The following is a 16,003-nucleotide window of genomic DNA, read 5'->3' as shown; positions in this document are numbered from 1 at the left end:
CAGTTCCAGAAATGTCCCTGCACATTCCTGGCCGGGTGCCTGTCCCAGGGGTGGCACATCCTGGGGACCCCTGTCAATGCAAGGGTGGGGCCCAGCCATGGCCCAGCCCCACTGCACAGGGATGGCCATTGCCCAGCCCTGCTCTGCCCAGCCCCAGGTGGCAGCCAGGCCCTGAGGGTCCCCCCTGCCCCCTTGGCTTTGATTCTGGCAGCTTTCGAGCTGCTGCAGAGGTGAGAATTCTGTGGGTGGAAAAAGGCCCTGCCTGTGGTTTGCTCAGCCCTGCAAGAAGCACAAAGCCCAAAGGGAGCCCAAGCAGTGGCTCTGTGAGGGCCTTTGATGGTTTTCAGAGCAGGGCTGGCTGGAAACCCCCACTGCAGAGGCTACTGTGAGGGAACGAGTCCGGAAATGCAGCAATTGATCATTTTGTCCCTTGCCCCAAGGGACTGAGAAAACCACAAAACTACTGTAAAGACAATAACAATCTGCTCAACAACCTGACTGGAACGCTCCTTCTTGAAGAAAATCTGCAGACTTCTGGAACATCATGGAATGAATATTTGGATTTGGGCTCTGGCCACCAAAGAAGAGGGAAAAGTGTGGAAATATTGAGCAGGGGCTGCACACGAGGGGCTGGGGAACAGGGGTGTCACAGCAGGAGCAGGGAGTGCCCAGGCAGGGGAATTCAGGGCAGGCTGGAGTGGATTTACCAGGGAATCAGACCCTGAGGCACACAGGGGCATTTCCACAGATTCCTGTGCACTGTCCCAAGCATGGACAGAGCTTCTCCCCTTCCTCCAAGGGAAGTCAAACAAGTTTCAGGTTAGGAATGAGAAAAATGGGAAGAGTTCCTAAATATGGGCCAAGAAAAGGCTTCCTTAGGGGCTGGGTTGCTGCCCAGCAGGCAGGGAACAATCCCATGGAACTGTTGGACACTCAGGGAGATTCCACCCTCTGTGTTATCCACAAGCAAACGCTGCTGTGGGATGCACCAATGGGCTCCTAAAGGGAATCAAAAAGTCTCATTTCTTTGTGATTTGTGTTTTATTGTGAGGGTCTTGTTGAGAAAGCAATGGATTCTATAAACCAGAGTATTTTATACCTTGCCAGATTGATTTTTCCTGAGTTTGTTCTTTATTGGGAAAAAAAAAAAAGGTGTGGGGAAGATTTTTGGTTTTATTCTATGGATGTGTAATTTTGTCTGAACCAATTGGGTATCAAGTGTTGCCTGGGATGGCTGAGCCAGGAAATGGGGGGACCTGACCCAGGGGTGAGTGGGGCAGGGACACAGAGACTCCCAGGACAGCCCTGGGATGCCCCAGGGTGGGGGCTGTGCTGGGCTCTGAGTCACCCCAAAATCTGAGGCACCCCATGAAGGAGCTGTGACCCCCGTGCCCACCCAGTCACTGCCCATCCCTGGCACCCCCATTCCCCTGGGAACCCAACCATGGGACCCCCATTGCCTCGGTCTCTCCTCCCTGGGGACCCCCATCCCAGGACTGACATTGCCCAGCACCACCATTGCCTTGATCCCATCCCATGGGCTGCATCTTCCCCAGAGCCCCTATTCCCGAGGGTCCCCTTTTTCCCCCTGCATCCCCAGCCCTGGCACCCACATGCTATGACCCCAAATCCCTGGGGACCATGTTCCCACAGCACCCCCATCCCTGAATGCCCCCAGGCATGGAGACCCCAACTCCACTGGACCCCCATTCTGCTGGACACCCATCCTTGGTTCCCCACATCCCCTGAGCCCCCCACTCCTGGCAACAGCATCCCCCACCATGTCCCCAGGCTGTCCCCACCCTGCCCACAGCCTGTGCCCAGCTTGTGGCCACCCTGCCCCCACCAAGGGCCACCTACACATGGGGACGGACGTGACCTCGCTTCCTTCCCCTTCATCCGAAGAGCCGCCAGCCAGGGGAGTGGTGGCCACAGCAGCGAGTGACAGCCAGTGCACATGGCTGGGGACACCGGGATGGCCGGGAAGGTGGCGCTGCTCCTGTGGGGTGAGTGCCCCGGGCACGGGCCTGACACCCCGGGGATGGGGAGGGGAGGGGGCACAGGGGGGCTGCGGGGTCCCCTGAGGTCCTCAAGGCCAACAGGGCAAAGAGCCCAGTGTGACCAGAGTTGTGGGGTGGCTTTGGCGACAGGAACAGGGGAACTGGGATATGGAGACAGGGACAGGAGGATGGAGATGTGGGGACAAGGATGTGGTAGAAGGAACCTTGGGGCTGGGGCAGCTGTGGAGACAGGGACACATGGATGCAGGGACAGGAACAAGGGGGCAAGCACCATGTTGATGCGCCATGGGAACAGGTGCCACTGGAATGGGACCATGGGCACAGGGCCATGGGAATGTCGCTGTGGGGTCGGCAGGGGTGACCTGTACCAGCACGGGGATACAGCTTGGCTGCTGTGTCCCTGTCCTCGAGACATATTGGCCACCCCAGTGCCCCCACAGAGACCTTTTGGTGAACCTGCCTTTGAACATCTCAGATGGTGAGGGGGGTTTGGGTGTCCCCAGCCTGGCATCCTCTAGACCCCGAGGGCTCTGGGTGGGCTCTGCACCATGGGTCACCTCCTGTGTTACCAGAGCCCGTCCCCTGCTCTGAGGACATCCCAGAGCATCCAGTGTGCAGAAAACCATGTGGGTGCTGGGGACACCTGGTGCGCTGGGTGTCACCCAGTGGGGGGATCCTTGTGACATGGGGACCCTCCAGATGCCTGAGATGTGACAGGACCCCTCTGTCCCCCAGACTGGCTGGTGCTGCAGGTGCCAGCATGGGCACTGCAGGAGGGGGACACGGTGACACTGCGCTGCTGGGCCTGGCAGAACAGAACGGTCAACTCGGTGTCCTTCTACCATGAGGAGAAAGAGCTGCAAGTGGTCCCCAATTGGACCGAGCTGTCCCTGTCCCCTCTGCAGCTGAACCACAGTGGCAGATATTGGTGCAAAGCCTGGGTGAAACCCTGGGGGTGGAAGGAGTCAGTGCCAGTGACAGTGACAGTGCATGGTGAGGACCCCACTGCTGCCACCCTGACATCTCCACAGCCCCTCCCCAGGGACTCAGGCTCACAAATCCCCCTCCCCTCTGGTGCCTGTGCTGGAGGGTCCCCCCGAGCCCACCCTGGGGTCCCCCCTGACTCTCAGCTGCCTCAGCGTCCCCAGCCCCCTGCGGCCCCGAGCCCCCCTCCTGCACGTGTTCTACTGGGACAGGCGGTGGTGGGGGGCCCGCAGGGGTCCCCGCAGCTGCTGGTACCCGCCCTGGGGGTCTCCCACTCGGGGAATTACAGCTGCCAGGTGCACTCTGAGGAGGGGCCATGTGGAATAGCAGCGCCTGGCTCCAGGTCACGGTGCGCAGTGAGTGTGGGGATGGGCATGGGGAGCCCCCACGGCCTGCTTGTGTCTCCTGGTTGGGTACCTCCATGTCCCCCTGACACCTTTCTTGGGTCCTTCCATCACTCCCCTTGTCCCCTCGCCCCTCTGTGGTGTGACCCCGTACCCAAAATCCCCCACCACACCCATCCCCCCTGTCCCTATCCCCCCACACCAGCTGCCAGCCCCTCCCTGTGTCCTCAGCCCTGTCTCTGTCCCCGCAGTGCCCATGGCCAATGCCACCATCACCCCCAGTCCCCTGTCACGCCAGGTGCATGCAGGTAAAAACGTGACCCTGCACTGCTCAGTGCAGGTGGCCTCAGCCCCTGTCACCTTCACCTGGCTGCACAATGGGCAGGAGGTGGCCCGGCGTCCCCTCCTGGAGCTCAGGGACATCGATGTGGGACATTCGGGCACCTACCAGTGCGTGGCCACCAACCAGCTGGGACAGGACGGGCACCGCGTGTTCCGGGCACTCAGCCCTGAGCTGGCCCTGGAGGTGACACCGCAGGACAAAGAGACACACAGGGACATAGGTGGGTTTACACGGGGTCACTGTAGGGTGCAGGACCCCTGGAGATGATGGGTGACCCTGATGTGTCCCCCTCTGTTTCTTGCAGTGCCCGCAGGGGTCAGTGGGGCCCTTTTGTTCCTGCTCCTGCTCGTGGGTGTCATTGTGGCCTGGCACTGGTGGCACTATGTGGGTGGGTGACAGTGGGTGGATGGGGGTCCCAGGGAGCTCCTGAGGCCCCCAGAGTTGGGGAGCAATAGGGAAGCACCAACAGCCCCAAAATTGTGACCTTGTCTGGGGGTCCTGTGGAGTATGGTGAGGTGCTGGAAGGTCCTGCATGGATGTAGGGGTTTCTTTCAGGGGCCCTGAGGGTGATGGGTTTTCTGTCCTTGGCAGGCTTTGGGTTCTTGAGGCTGACTTGGTCAGGGGGTTGGGAGAGGTTAATGATTTCTTGGGGGCTTCGGGGATTCTTGGGAGTACCTAGGGAGTTTAGGAATCCTGATAATATTCAGGGCCCTGGGACCCCACAGTCAGCCATCCCCTCCTTCCTTTGAAGCTGCCAGGAAGCAGCAGGAAAGGTGAGTGGGAGGCTCAAACCAACCGCTCTCCTTTTTCCCCAACCCCCAAGACCTCCCATTCCCTCCCCCACATCCCCTTTATTCCCTCAGGACCCCCCCAGATCCCCCGGCCCCCCCAGAGGAGGGCGAGGTGCTGTACACCCACGTCGTGGTCACCAAGAGGGCAGGGGGTGAGTACGGGGGGGACACACGCAGAGGGACACGTCACCCACCAGTGTCACCCCACCCAGATCCCACAGCCCGTGTCTCTCGCAGTGTCCCCCCGTGCCACCACCCTCCAGCATCCCCAGGTGACTAACGCGGAGCTGCCAGGACCCCAGGGGCGACCACGGGAACCTGGTGACATCTACGGGGATGTGCTGTGACACTGGGGGGAACTGGGGGCACTGGGGGTCCCCACACATGGGCACCCACTCGTTTCTGTGCTGCCACTAAAAACTGTCCCTCTTGCACCCCATCGAGGCACAAAGATGCCAAAGGGCTGAAAGAAGAACAATTTCCTGAAACAGCAATGAGAGAGAATAAAACCAACAGCATCAGCAACAAGGTTCAGTGTGTAAATGGTCAAAAAATGAACGATTTCCTTGGAAAGCCACCAAAAGGGAACAAACCTCAGACGTTTCCCCCAGCACATTTCCTCCACCAGAGGAACCTGGAAGGGCCTCGACCTTCCTTGCTCTGATGGCCAAAGCAGCTTTCAGGAGGCTCTGGATTCTCGTGTCCCCTGTCCCAAACCATTCCTCTGCCCTTTTCCCCACACAAGGATGTCACAAAAGCCATGGGGGGTTTCTGGAGCCTCCGCCTTTTCCAGAGCAGTCGGGATCAGGCCATGGCACAGGGCGGGTGTCAGAGACAGGAAAAGTTTGATGTCTGGAGACATTTTGGAACACCTCCATGTGGCAGGGGTGGGTCAGGCCTTGCTTTTGGTGAGACAGGGCCCCGTCTGTCCCTCAGTCTGTCAGCCATGGCACACTGGGGACAGTGTGATGCTCTGGCAAAGCCAGCTCCTGAGTGGCTGGGTGACCAGAAGTGCCAGCTGGGGAGAGGGTCCTTGGTGGCCCAACGGGCTTAAAAGGCAGAGCATGAGGTGACCAAGTCCCTGACCGTGTCTCCTCTTGAGAGTGTCTGTCCCATCCAGGCTGGAACTCAGGATTCGGCAACTCGTTTAAATGAGATATGTCTGGCATGGAATGTGGGAACATTCCTGGAATGGAAAGAAGACCCACATCTAAAACTCTTATTTCATTTCAAAATTATATGGCTTTCAGTCCAAAAGGTAGGACAAGGAATAACAGTTGTTTCCTAGAAAATTTATAAACCAGAAGAGAACAAACAACACAAACGCAGAACTTTCCCTCCCGCTCAGCGCTGTTGGTTTTTGTGGCAGTTATAACCGCGGCCAGCAGGGGGCGCTGCAGGGAGCACTCCCGGCCAGCAGGGGCGCCCCGCTCCAGCTCCATCCCCTCAGGGGCCATGGCGGCCTCGGCCGGGAGGGAGGAGGGCAAATCGCTCCTTTTGCAAACTCACGGCCACCAATCGGTCCCGGCACCACCAGCGGCAGCGGGCAGGAGCCGCCAAGGCAGCAGGTTGGATCCCAGTGCCCACTGGCAGTGTAGCAGTGTCCCGGGGCCAGGCACACGCCCTGCACAACACCGCGACCGCTCTCCATGATCCTGAATGGAAGGAAGGCAGCACCTGAACCTTGACAGGTTTTCGGTCCACAGCAGCACCTCTGGTGGTTTTACACCACAATTCTTGCAAATCCTCAGCCTTTCTCTCCCTTTTCCTCTTTCAGCCCTGTCACAGCCAATCTGCAAATGTTGAATTGCTCTGGAATGTTGAGGAAAGCTGATGTTCAGTCCTGGCTCTGCCCGGGCTCCTCAGGGGGCTCCAGAGCACATTTGGAGTTCCTGCTCTTCCTGGGCCACTGCTGGTCCCAACACAGCATTTGCAGGGAAAGGAAGAGCAGATGGAGAGGAGAGCCACAATTCCAAGGGCTCTGGAGCTGCCGCTGGAGCACAGGGACAGCCCTGGCCGGGAGCAGTGCCTTGGGACGGAAAAATGGGGAGAAATTGGATCTAGTTGGGCTAATGTCCCTGTTCTGCTGAGGGACCAGCAGACCCTTAAGGAGGTGTTATAATTAGTTCTGGAGCTCCTAAAGTTCAGCCATGCTCCTAACACATCCCTGTGCACAAACACAGGGTTCTGGTGCCTCTCCTGGGGATTTTGGGATCCTGCAGCTGAGGCAGCAGCAGCTGGAGCAAGTGGGCCACTGGAACAGCACCTGGCCATGGAGATAAGCAGGAGTGCCGGGAATTATGCAGGGTGCTCAGACGAGGGCCACAGGGCACCACTTGCCATTCCTGCTCCCCCCAGATTTTGAGATGGAGCAGTGAAACCCATCGGGTTCCCAAACCCCTCACGGCTCGGGCACAGCCTCACAGGAGGTGCCGGCCCAGGCCTTGGGGATGATTTGGGCACTCTCGGGCTCGTTCCCGACAAAGGGCAGCACTCCAGAAGCAGTCGGCACATCCCGAAGGAGCAGCCCGGGGCTGCTGGAGCCCGAGTGCTGCGGGCAAGGACGGCGTGAGGGAGCCGGGCCCCGCTCAGCCGGTGCTGCCCCAGGAACGTCTCATCCTGCAGGAGCTCGGCAGCCTCTGCCGGTGCCGGCCCCGGGGCTGTCGGGGGGCGCCGCCGGAGAGGCCGGGGGGCAGCGGGTGGGAGGGGCCGGGATGGAGGGACCGGGACACCCCTGGGGAGCCCCGAGCGTGGAGGGAGCGAAACGGCGGAGGGGAGACCCCGGGACAGGGGGGAGCAGAGACCCTGCGGTGGGGTCTGCGGAAAGGAGGGACCGCAATGGTGGTCCTGGAGCACCGGGAAGGGGCCCAGCTGCCATTGCGCTGCGAGTGCCGGGACGGTCCCGGGGTGTCCGAACCGACTGTGGCAGCGTGTCCAAAGCCACTGTCGCGATGTGTCGGGACCAAGCATTGCCAGGGTAAGGCCCCCACAGCTCCGGGAAGTGGAGGGGTACCCTGGAAGGGGCGGGGCAGGGGCGGGGCAGAGCCCTGTCTATTCCCTGTGCCCTGTGCAGGTGAGGAGGGCAGGGATGGAGCAGCTCTGGGAACACCTGGAATCCAGACAGGGTCACTCCCCACAGCCCCACCACAGCCGCAGGCAGAGACACTCCTCTCTATTCCCTCACTTTTCTCTCTTGTCTGGCAGCCAAGCAAGAACTCAAATATTCTTCTCAGGACATTCCAAAGGGCTGCAGGTTTTAGACAGGAAGGAGGAGGGACCCAGTCAGGTTGTTGCGCAAAACATTATTGTGTTTGCAGAAGTTAGGGAGCTATCTCAGACCCTTGCTGCTAGGGACAAAGCGATCAATTGCTGCATTTCCGGACTGCTTCCTCCAGAGCTGCCCTTGCAAGGGTGGTTTCCAGCCAGCCCTGCTCTGAAAACCATCAAAGGCCCTCGCAGAGCCACTGCTTGGGCTCCCTTTGGGTTTTGTGCTTCTTGCAGGGCTGAGCAAACCACAGCCAGGCCTTTTTCCACCCACAGAATTCTCACCTCTGCAGCAGCTCCACAGACTCAGAGCCCCTCACAATCTCTCTGGGGTGACGCCCAGGCCGCCGGCACCTTGTGGGGCCTGTGCTGGGCTTGGGTCACCCCAAAATCTAAGGCACCCAGGGAAGGCGCTTTGACCCACAGGCCCACCCAGCAATTGCCCATCCCTGGGACCTCCATTCGCATGGGAACCAACCATGGGACCCCCTTTCCTTGTGTCCCCCCCTCCCTGGGACCCCCATCCTAATACTGACATTCCCCAAGATCTCCATGGCCCAGGACCCCATTCCCAAGGAACGTTCTCCTGTTCATTTCATCTCCTGCAATCCTCCTTCCTCCAGGAACTTGATTCTACCAGGACCCCCACTCCCATGGGACCCCCCATTCCCCCAGCATCCCCATCCCATGACCCCAAATCCCTGGAGCCCACATTCCCCTGGGACTCCTATCCCTGAGTCCCCCCAGCCCTGGGCACTGCCATTCCCATGGCACCCCCATTCCCAGTGACTCTCCTTCCTCAGCACCCCCATTCCCAGGGACCCCATCCCTGGGACCTCCCATTCCCCTGGACACCCACTCCCCATCCCCAAACCCCCTGACCCCCCCACACTTCTGGGAGCCCCATGTCCCACTGTGTCCCACCCAGCCTTGTCCCCATCCTGTCCCCACCCTGCCCACAGCCTGTGCCCAGCTTGTGGCCACCCTGCCCCCACCAGCTGCCACCTATGCATGAGGACGAGACCTGACCTCATTTCCTTCCCCTTTGGCCAAAGAGCCACCACGCAGGGGACAGCCACCCCTGGCAGCGAGTGACAGCCAGTGCACATGGCTGGGGACACCGGGATGGCCGGGAAGGTGGCGCTGCTCCTGTGGGGTGAGTGCCCTGGGCAGGTGTCTGACGCCCTGGGGATGGGCTCTGGTGAGGGAGAAATGAGTGGGTAGGGGGCACATGGGGGCTGCGCAGTTCCTTGAGATCCCCAGGGCCACCAGGACATAGAGCCTAGTGTGACCAGAGCTGTGGGATGGCCGTGGGGACAGGAAAAGGGGGAGAGGAACAGGGGAACTGTGATGAGTGCACAGGAGCATGGGATGGAGATGTTGGGACAATGATGTGGCAGAAGGAACCTTGGGGCCAGGGCAGCTGTGGGGACAGGGACACAGAGATGCGGGGACAGGGACAAGGGGACAAGCACCCTGTGTTTGGGCCATGGGGACAGGTGTCACCAAAATGGGATCATGGGCACAGGGCCATGGGGATGTTGCTGTGGGGCTGGCAGGGGTGACCTGTGCCAGCACAGGGTCCCCATGCCTGAGAAGGGGTTGGCTGCTGTGTCCCTGTCCTCGAGACCTCTTTACCACACCAGTGCCCCCACAGAGACCTTCTGGGGACAGCCCCCACACCCAGTGCCATCGTGCCTCTGTCCCCATGGTGCCACCCCCACCCAGCCCTGTCCCTTCTCCCTTCCAGCCCAGACCCTCGGCCTCGCTGGTGAGTCCTCGGGGGATGCCATGGCCCCACCCTGCTGTCCCCAGCCCCACACTGGCCCTGGCAGGCTGGTGTCCCCTGTCACCCACAGGTGCCCAGACCACCCAGCTCCTGGTGGAGCCCCCTGGAGGCCGGCGGTGCTGTGGGACCGGGTGACCCTGACCTGCCATGGCTCGGGGACTGCCGGTGCCACCACCTGGTACCAGGATGGGCGGCACTAGAGGCAGGAGGGATGCGACCCCTTCAAGGTCACTGAGAGTGACACCTACATGTGTGACAGACCCAGACGTGGGCTCAGCCCCCCTGGGACAGTCTTAAATAGTGAGGAGTTCTGGGAGTCCTGTGAGAGTCAGTCCGAATTTTCCCTCATCTGCCTCACGATCGTCATTGGGGAACCACTGAAGAGAAGACCCCCCCTGTCTAAAATATCTGGCTCTGAAGGAGAAAGTCACATGCCAACAAGCCCCTGAGACCTGAGAGCATTGCTAAGTTTTTGTTTTCACAGGTGTTGTTTGCTGCATGCTACACTGAGCCCAATGAGAAGAAGAAGGGGGCACCGTGCCCTTTTTGCAACAATAGCCTTGGAAGCTGTCCCACCTCTCGGCTTGGCTGGACTTTTCCTGACTTCTGGGTGGTCCCCTGCAGAAGACCCTTCTCACTCATTTGCAACCACTGTGACAGACAGACTGAGATGTAAGAAGCCTTTCCATCAAAGACAGAGACATGAAACCCCTATGTGAGAAGGCCCCCTCTCCTCCTTCCAAGGCCTGGGACTGAAACCCCCAATCCGGCGGAGATGTGCGGGGGGAGGCAAGCTGACCAAAGCAAGATGGATGTTGCAGGTGTGAGCATTGGACCATGAACACAATGGCTCTCACCTACTGCTGAGAACATGGACTGTGTGTACCCTTTGCAAATACCATTCCCCCTTCCCCCATCGAAAGAGAGTAGAATTGGAGTCCAGATGAACTGCACTTCTGAGATCTCCCCGATGTTACAGGCAGATCCTCAGCTGGACTGCACCAAAGGACTTCGTCTCTACGTTTGGTAGCTATATTCCCCCTCTTTCTCTCTCTTTTTTCTCTCTCTTTCTCCATTTCTCTCCCTTAATCTCTCTATCGCATTTTGCTATGGTCATTCAATAAAAGTGCATTTGTTTTGATTATTACTGCAAATCCCCTGTGCCCTGTCAGTTTTTTTTTTCCACTCTGAGATCAATCCACGAACCATTTCGAAAGTTGTTTGTAAGGACGGATCGTGACACCCCAGCCATGTGCACTGGCTGTCACTTGCTGCTGTGGGCATCACTCCCCTGGCTGATGGCTCTTCGGATGAAGGGAAAGGAGCGAGGTCACGTCTGTCCCCACGTGTAGTTGGGCCTTGGTGGGAGGAGGGTGGGGACAGGATGGGGGCAGGGTGGGGACCTGATGGGACATGGGGGTGATGGTGGCACATGTTTGTGATGGTGGGACATGGTGGGGACATGGTGTTGCCAGAATTTTGAGGCTGAGGCAGTATAGGGGGCCAGGCATGGGTGTTCAGGGTAATGGGAGGCCCGGGGATGGTGTCTCAGGGGAATGGGGGACCCAAGGATTTGGTGGACTCAGGCTTGGGGTGAGGGTCCCAGAACAACGTGGCCTCCAGGGATTTGTGATCATGGGATGGGGCCGAGGGATTGGCATGCCATGGGAATGAGATTCCTGGTGGAACCAAGGCCCCCAGGGGAAGGGGGATCCCAGAGGCCAGAATTACCAAGTTGGGGTTCCTTGGGAATTAAGATCCTGGGGACTGCCAGCCCTGGGATAATAAAGCCTCATTCGGCGTTATTATAAAGCAGAGCAATAGGGCTCAGGAGCTCAGTCCCTGGGTAGGGACTGGGTTCCCGAAGCTAGCTCGCTCATGCCAAGGCCGCGGGGCTACCATCTAGCAAGCACGGTGATTATCAGCTCTATAGTGATTGCAAGCTCTCAGGATTTCAGCTCTGCTTGCTAGGTAGTGGTGCCCTGGGCTGGAGGCTGCAGCAGACGGAGAGAGAGGAGAAGGAGAAGGCACAGGCTGTTCCACAAAGATGGCTTTATTTGGGGAGGTCCGTGAAGGGTCTCTGCTCTTCTTCTTTCCCCCCTAATGGGGTACAGTATGCTTCTTTTATAGGGTTGGAAAGGATCCAAGCTTGACCAATGGGTAAGGGGTTAACATGACATTGCCTTATAGGGTTACAGAGATAGGTTAAGGGTGGAGGACAGGAAAACAGGAATTTTCTTTTGCTGTTTCAGCATTCCTATTGTTCATATCCTCTATGGTGCTTTTCCTAAATTTATCGGGTTTGCTACAACTCCACTTTCTGTTTTTACAAAAAAGGCGTTCACTATAGTTCTTTTGAAAGAGTGAACAAGGCACGAGAACATAGCTAACACAACAACTACAAGGAGAATCAACAACATTCCCTTATCCAAGGATGCAGCCCATCCTGTTAATCCCCATTGCCCGAAAAGTTCATTGACCCAGTCTGGGATTCTTTCTACTTTCAAGTCCTTCACGAGATCTTTCAGTTTCTGGATGTTCACATGGATGGATTCTGAGCGTGAAGAGAGGTTGAAGCAGCACATCCCTTCAAAGTCTTCACAGCCGTGTCCATGGGCAAGCAGCAGGAAGTCAATTGCTGCTCGATTTTGGAGCGAAGCATGTCTTGTGGTTTCTTCTTCCTTTAAGAGATCACTCAAGGCTGCAGATGTAGTGTTAGCTTGTTTACTGAGCCAGCACCCAAGGTGATTGATTTCACCAAGGGCTTTAGCTGCAGCTACCCAGGGTAAGAACAGGGAGACAGCAATCTTTTTTGGTTTGTTCCAATCATACAATTTAGGATCACAATTTTCATCAAATTCAGTGTAGGACCTTTTTTGTAGTTTTGATTCGCTTTCTTTTTTCCAATTATGTAACAGGGTGATGTTTGGTGTAAGGGTAGAAAGTTTTCCAAGGGTACAGGGACCTCCCTGGAGTTGGGAGGGGATCCCATCCCATACTCTGTCACCACAGATGAGAAACATTCCCTTGGGTAATACTTTAGGATGGAGAGAGGACACAGAAATCACACGAGCCGTGTAATTGCACCAATCGTGAGAATTATAGGCTTTGTTAATTGGTGATATCTCTTTTCGATATGTGTCGCAGACATCTTTCATGAAAAATCCTTTCTTAGGATTTTTCCTTGTGAGAAGCTGCAGTTTCAGCAACTAAAATAAACAATGGTTATCTGCTGCTGTGGAATGCAACAGGTAGACCTGTGATTGGTCTCCTTGGGTGTTTGGATTTCCTGACCACTCATGGCAGAGCTGGCTCTTGCTCTGTCTGAGACACAGATCTTTGTTATTTATTCTTGTCTATTCTTAGCTTAGCTAGCTGCTGAAGAAACCTTTTCCTTTCTATTGCCTTTTAGTATAGTCTTAATGTAATATATCATAAAATAATAAATCAAGCCTTCTGATCATGGAGTCAACATTCTCGTCTCTTCTTCATCCTGAAAACCCTTGTGACCACAGTCACAGATATGTGTTTTTGTTCTGGTCAATTTCTGGCCAATTGTTTTTTGGACGTCTAAAGTAAAATTTGACACAGTATGTGGCCTTGGAGGACCCCAACAGATCTAATTCTTGGGGTTCCTCTCGAGCACCTGGCAGAATTTTTGTCCACTCATCCCAAGTATCAGCCACATTGGGTCTCTTACCTGTGGTGCTGAGGATCTCTGAGTTATAGACAGGCCAGTCATCTGCTACAAAGGGAATTCCTACTAGACACGTGGAAGGTGGATTATCAATGCTTTGCATGGACAAGCACATGTTGTCCTGTTTTAATGTTTTTGCTAAGGTTACCCAAACATTATGGCTGGGCTGTGGGCTAATCCAGCCGAAGGCACGTGGTACGGTGAAGAACTTCCAGGCAGCAGTGAGGACAGCAGCAACGGAGATATTATTCATCTTTGGGCAGAAATAGGGCTTCTGATAGGGAATATAAGCAGAATTTGTTATCTTTATGATGAGAGGGTTTTCTGCCTTGTTCTTTTCTTGTTCCCCTCCTCCCCCCCTTTTTCTTTTAATTTCTAAGCTACACTATGGGAGGAGGAGTGGGTAGAGGGTTAAGGGGTTTTAAAAGGTGAGGGAGAGGGAATATCAGGGTTTTTTTGGTTTTTTTGGTTTTTTTGTTTCTTTCTTTAAATACAAAAAAAACAGTGTAACAACATATAGTTCAGAGAACACTTTTGTGTTAAGGCCATCTATAGCCTGATGCAGCAGACTGTTGTTTAGCTTTTCAGTTTTGTCTGCTGTCTTGTAATGGGGTGGTCTGTTTTTGTGTTTGTGGGTATGCGGCGACGTCTTCATCTCCAGGCAGAGCTGGTTTGGTTTTGAGGTGGTCTTGTGTTTGCCTCTGGAGAGTTCTTGTCCCCGTTTGCAGGGGTCATGTTCGCAGTGCCTAAGTATGGCTTTATGTTTTTGCCTGGGTACCATCTCGGACTGGATGGTAGTAGCACGCACACATATCCTCTACCCCAGGTAATCAACTGGTGAGGCCCAGAAATTTGGTGTGTTTCAGGGTCCTTCACGAGCACAGGTGGTTTCTCAGTGAGCTTTGCTTGGGTGGTATTTGCAAAGTGGCGAGGTATTGGTGGCTCAGGCTCTGATGCTGTACAGTTCAGGAAGTTGATGACGTAGAGAGCCTTGCAAAGTCTTTCCACTGGAGATGTGATTCTCGTGTCTCTGTTCTGTTGATCGAGGACTCTTTTGAGGGTTTGATGTGTCCTTTCCACGATGGATTGTCCTGTGGGGTTTACAGGTATGCCGGTCTTGTGTGCTATTCCCCATTCATTGAAGAACTCCTTTAACTTGTGGGAAGTGTAGGCTGGTCCATTATCTGTTTTAATCTCTTTTGGTACACCCAGGATGGCAAAAGCGAGGAGAAAGTGTTTTATTGTGTGCATGGTATTTTCTCCTGCATGTGATGATGCAAATACTGCTCCTGAAAACGTGTCGACCGATACATGCACGTATTCTTACCTTCCAAAAGGTGCGAAGTGAGTTACATCTGTCTGCCACAGCTGGCAGCTATTCAAACCTCGGAGATTGACTCCCATCCCCATAGATGGTATCTGATAATTCTGACAGTTCGGACACGTAGCCACAATAGCCTTTGCCTGATCCTTTGAGAGCTTAAACATTCTCATAAGGGCAGGTATATTTTGATGAAAAAACGCGTGTGACAACTTTGCCTGGGCAAAGATGTTAGGAACATTAGCAGTTTCTGCTGCCATTGCGAATGCATCCGCTTTTCTGTTGCCTTCTGCAACAAAACCTGGGAGGTCTGTGTGTGACCTCACATGCATTATATGGTAAGGTTGCTTTCTGTGGGAGATTAGGTATATTAATTTAGAGAGCAGTTGGTACAACTTTGGATTAGAGACGTCTTTGAGAAGAGCATGTTCTGCCCTCATCGCTATTCCAGCAACATAAGCTGAATCTGTAACCAGATTAAAAGGCTCGTTTTTAAATTTTTCAAAGGCTCTGACAACAGCTGCTAATTCTGCGATCTGTGAAGATCCCTCCACTATTTGTATGTCAGAGTGCCAATCTTGTATTTGGGGCTCTCTCCATGTAACCACCGACTTGTGGGAAGACCCTGAGCCATCTGTAAAGAGGGTTAGAGCCTTGAGAGGTTTTCTACTTTGGATTCGTTTTGGAATCAAATGGAAGGTTACATCAGGATTAAAAAGTTTGTGTTTTGGGATCTTAACTGAAGTTTGGTCCGTGTAGCTATCCAGGGCAAACTGGAGGCTTTCATTGGTCTGGATCAAATCCTCGAAGTCTGTAAGAGTTATTGGTAAGTATATGCATTTGAACTCACAACCTGAAAGAGATCGAAGGTGAGTCCTTGCCTTTTTTATTAAATGTGCTATGACCTCCTGGTAGGTGGTGAGTGTCTTTGTGGGCTGGCTACTTGTAAAGACCCATTCTGGAAAATCAGTCCATGGAATTGAGGTGCTTTTCCCAGGATGATGAACTGGAAAGGGAGGCTGGGCTCGAAGCAATGGGCTTTGCGTGAAGACAGGGCTTCCTGGACTTTGGTGATGGCACCTCTGGCTTCTTCTGTGAGAGTGCAGGGAGAGTCCAGGTCCTTAGGTCCGCAAAGAAGGTCGAACAAGGGAGCAAGGTCCTCTGTTGTAATTCCTAGCAGTGGATGTACCCAGTTGATGGATCCGCAAAGGCCGTGTAAGTCCCTGAGGGTTTTTGGGTCGTCATTTATGGTGAGCTGCTGAGGTACAATGGTTCTTTCCTGGATCTGGACTCCAAGGTAAGTTCATGGCTTGGTGTACTGGATTTTGTCCTCTCGAATCTCCATTCCTGCCTTTTCTATGGTTTCAATAGTCTTTTTAACTGTTTTGTCCAATTAAGCTTTGTCTGAAGCACACACCAGGATGTCATCCATATAGTGATGGATGATAG

At 55.1% G+C, this 16,003-nt stretch overlaps 1 protein-coding gene across 1 annotated transcript in view; it reads left to right on the top strand.

Moving 5' to 3' along the window:
* The window catches only part of LOC136571085 (Fc receptor-like protein 4), a 48,135-nt gene extending 43,305 nt beyond the window's left edge, over positions 1-4,830 (top strand). Inside the window, 8 exon segments of the mRNA XM_066571456.1 lie at positions 2,757-3,024; positions 3,095-3,213; positions 3,216-3,323; positions 3,601-3,912; positions 3,997-4,080; positions 4,444-4,465; positions 4,556-4,635; positions 4,721-4,830. Coding sequence (XP_066427553.1) covers positions 2,757-3,024; positions 3,095-3,213; positions 3,216-3,323; positions 3,601-3,912; positions 3,997-4,080; positions 4,444-4,465; positions 4,556-4,635; positions 4,721-4,830 — 1,103 coding nt within the window.
* The last annotated feature ends 11,173 nt before the right edge of the window (positions 4,831-16,003 follow it).

The sequence above is a fragment of the Molothrus aeneus genome, unplaced genomic scaffold (genome assembly GCF_037042795.1).
Source record: "Molothrus aeneus isolate 106 unplaced genomic scaffold, BPBGC_Maene_1.0 scaffold_60, whole genome shotgun sequence".
Classification (NCBI taxonomy): domain Eukaryota; kingdom Metazoa; phylum Chordata; class Aves; order Passeriformes; family Icteridae; genus Molothrus; species Molothrus aeneus.
Note: the sequence above shows the minus strand (reverse complement) of the source record. Positions and strands in the feature narration are given on the sequence as shown.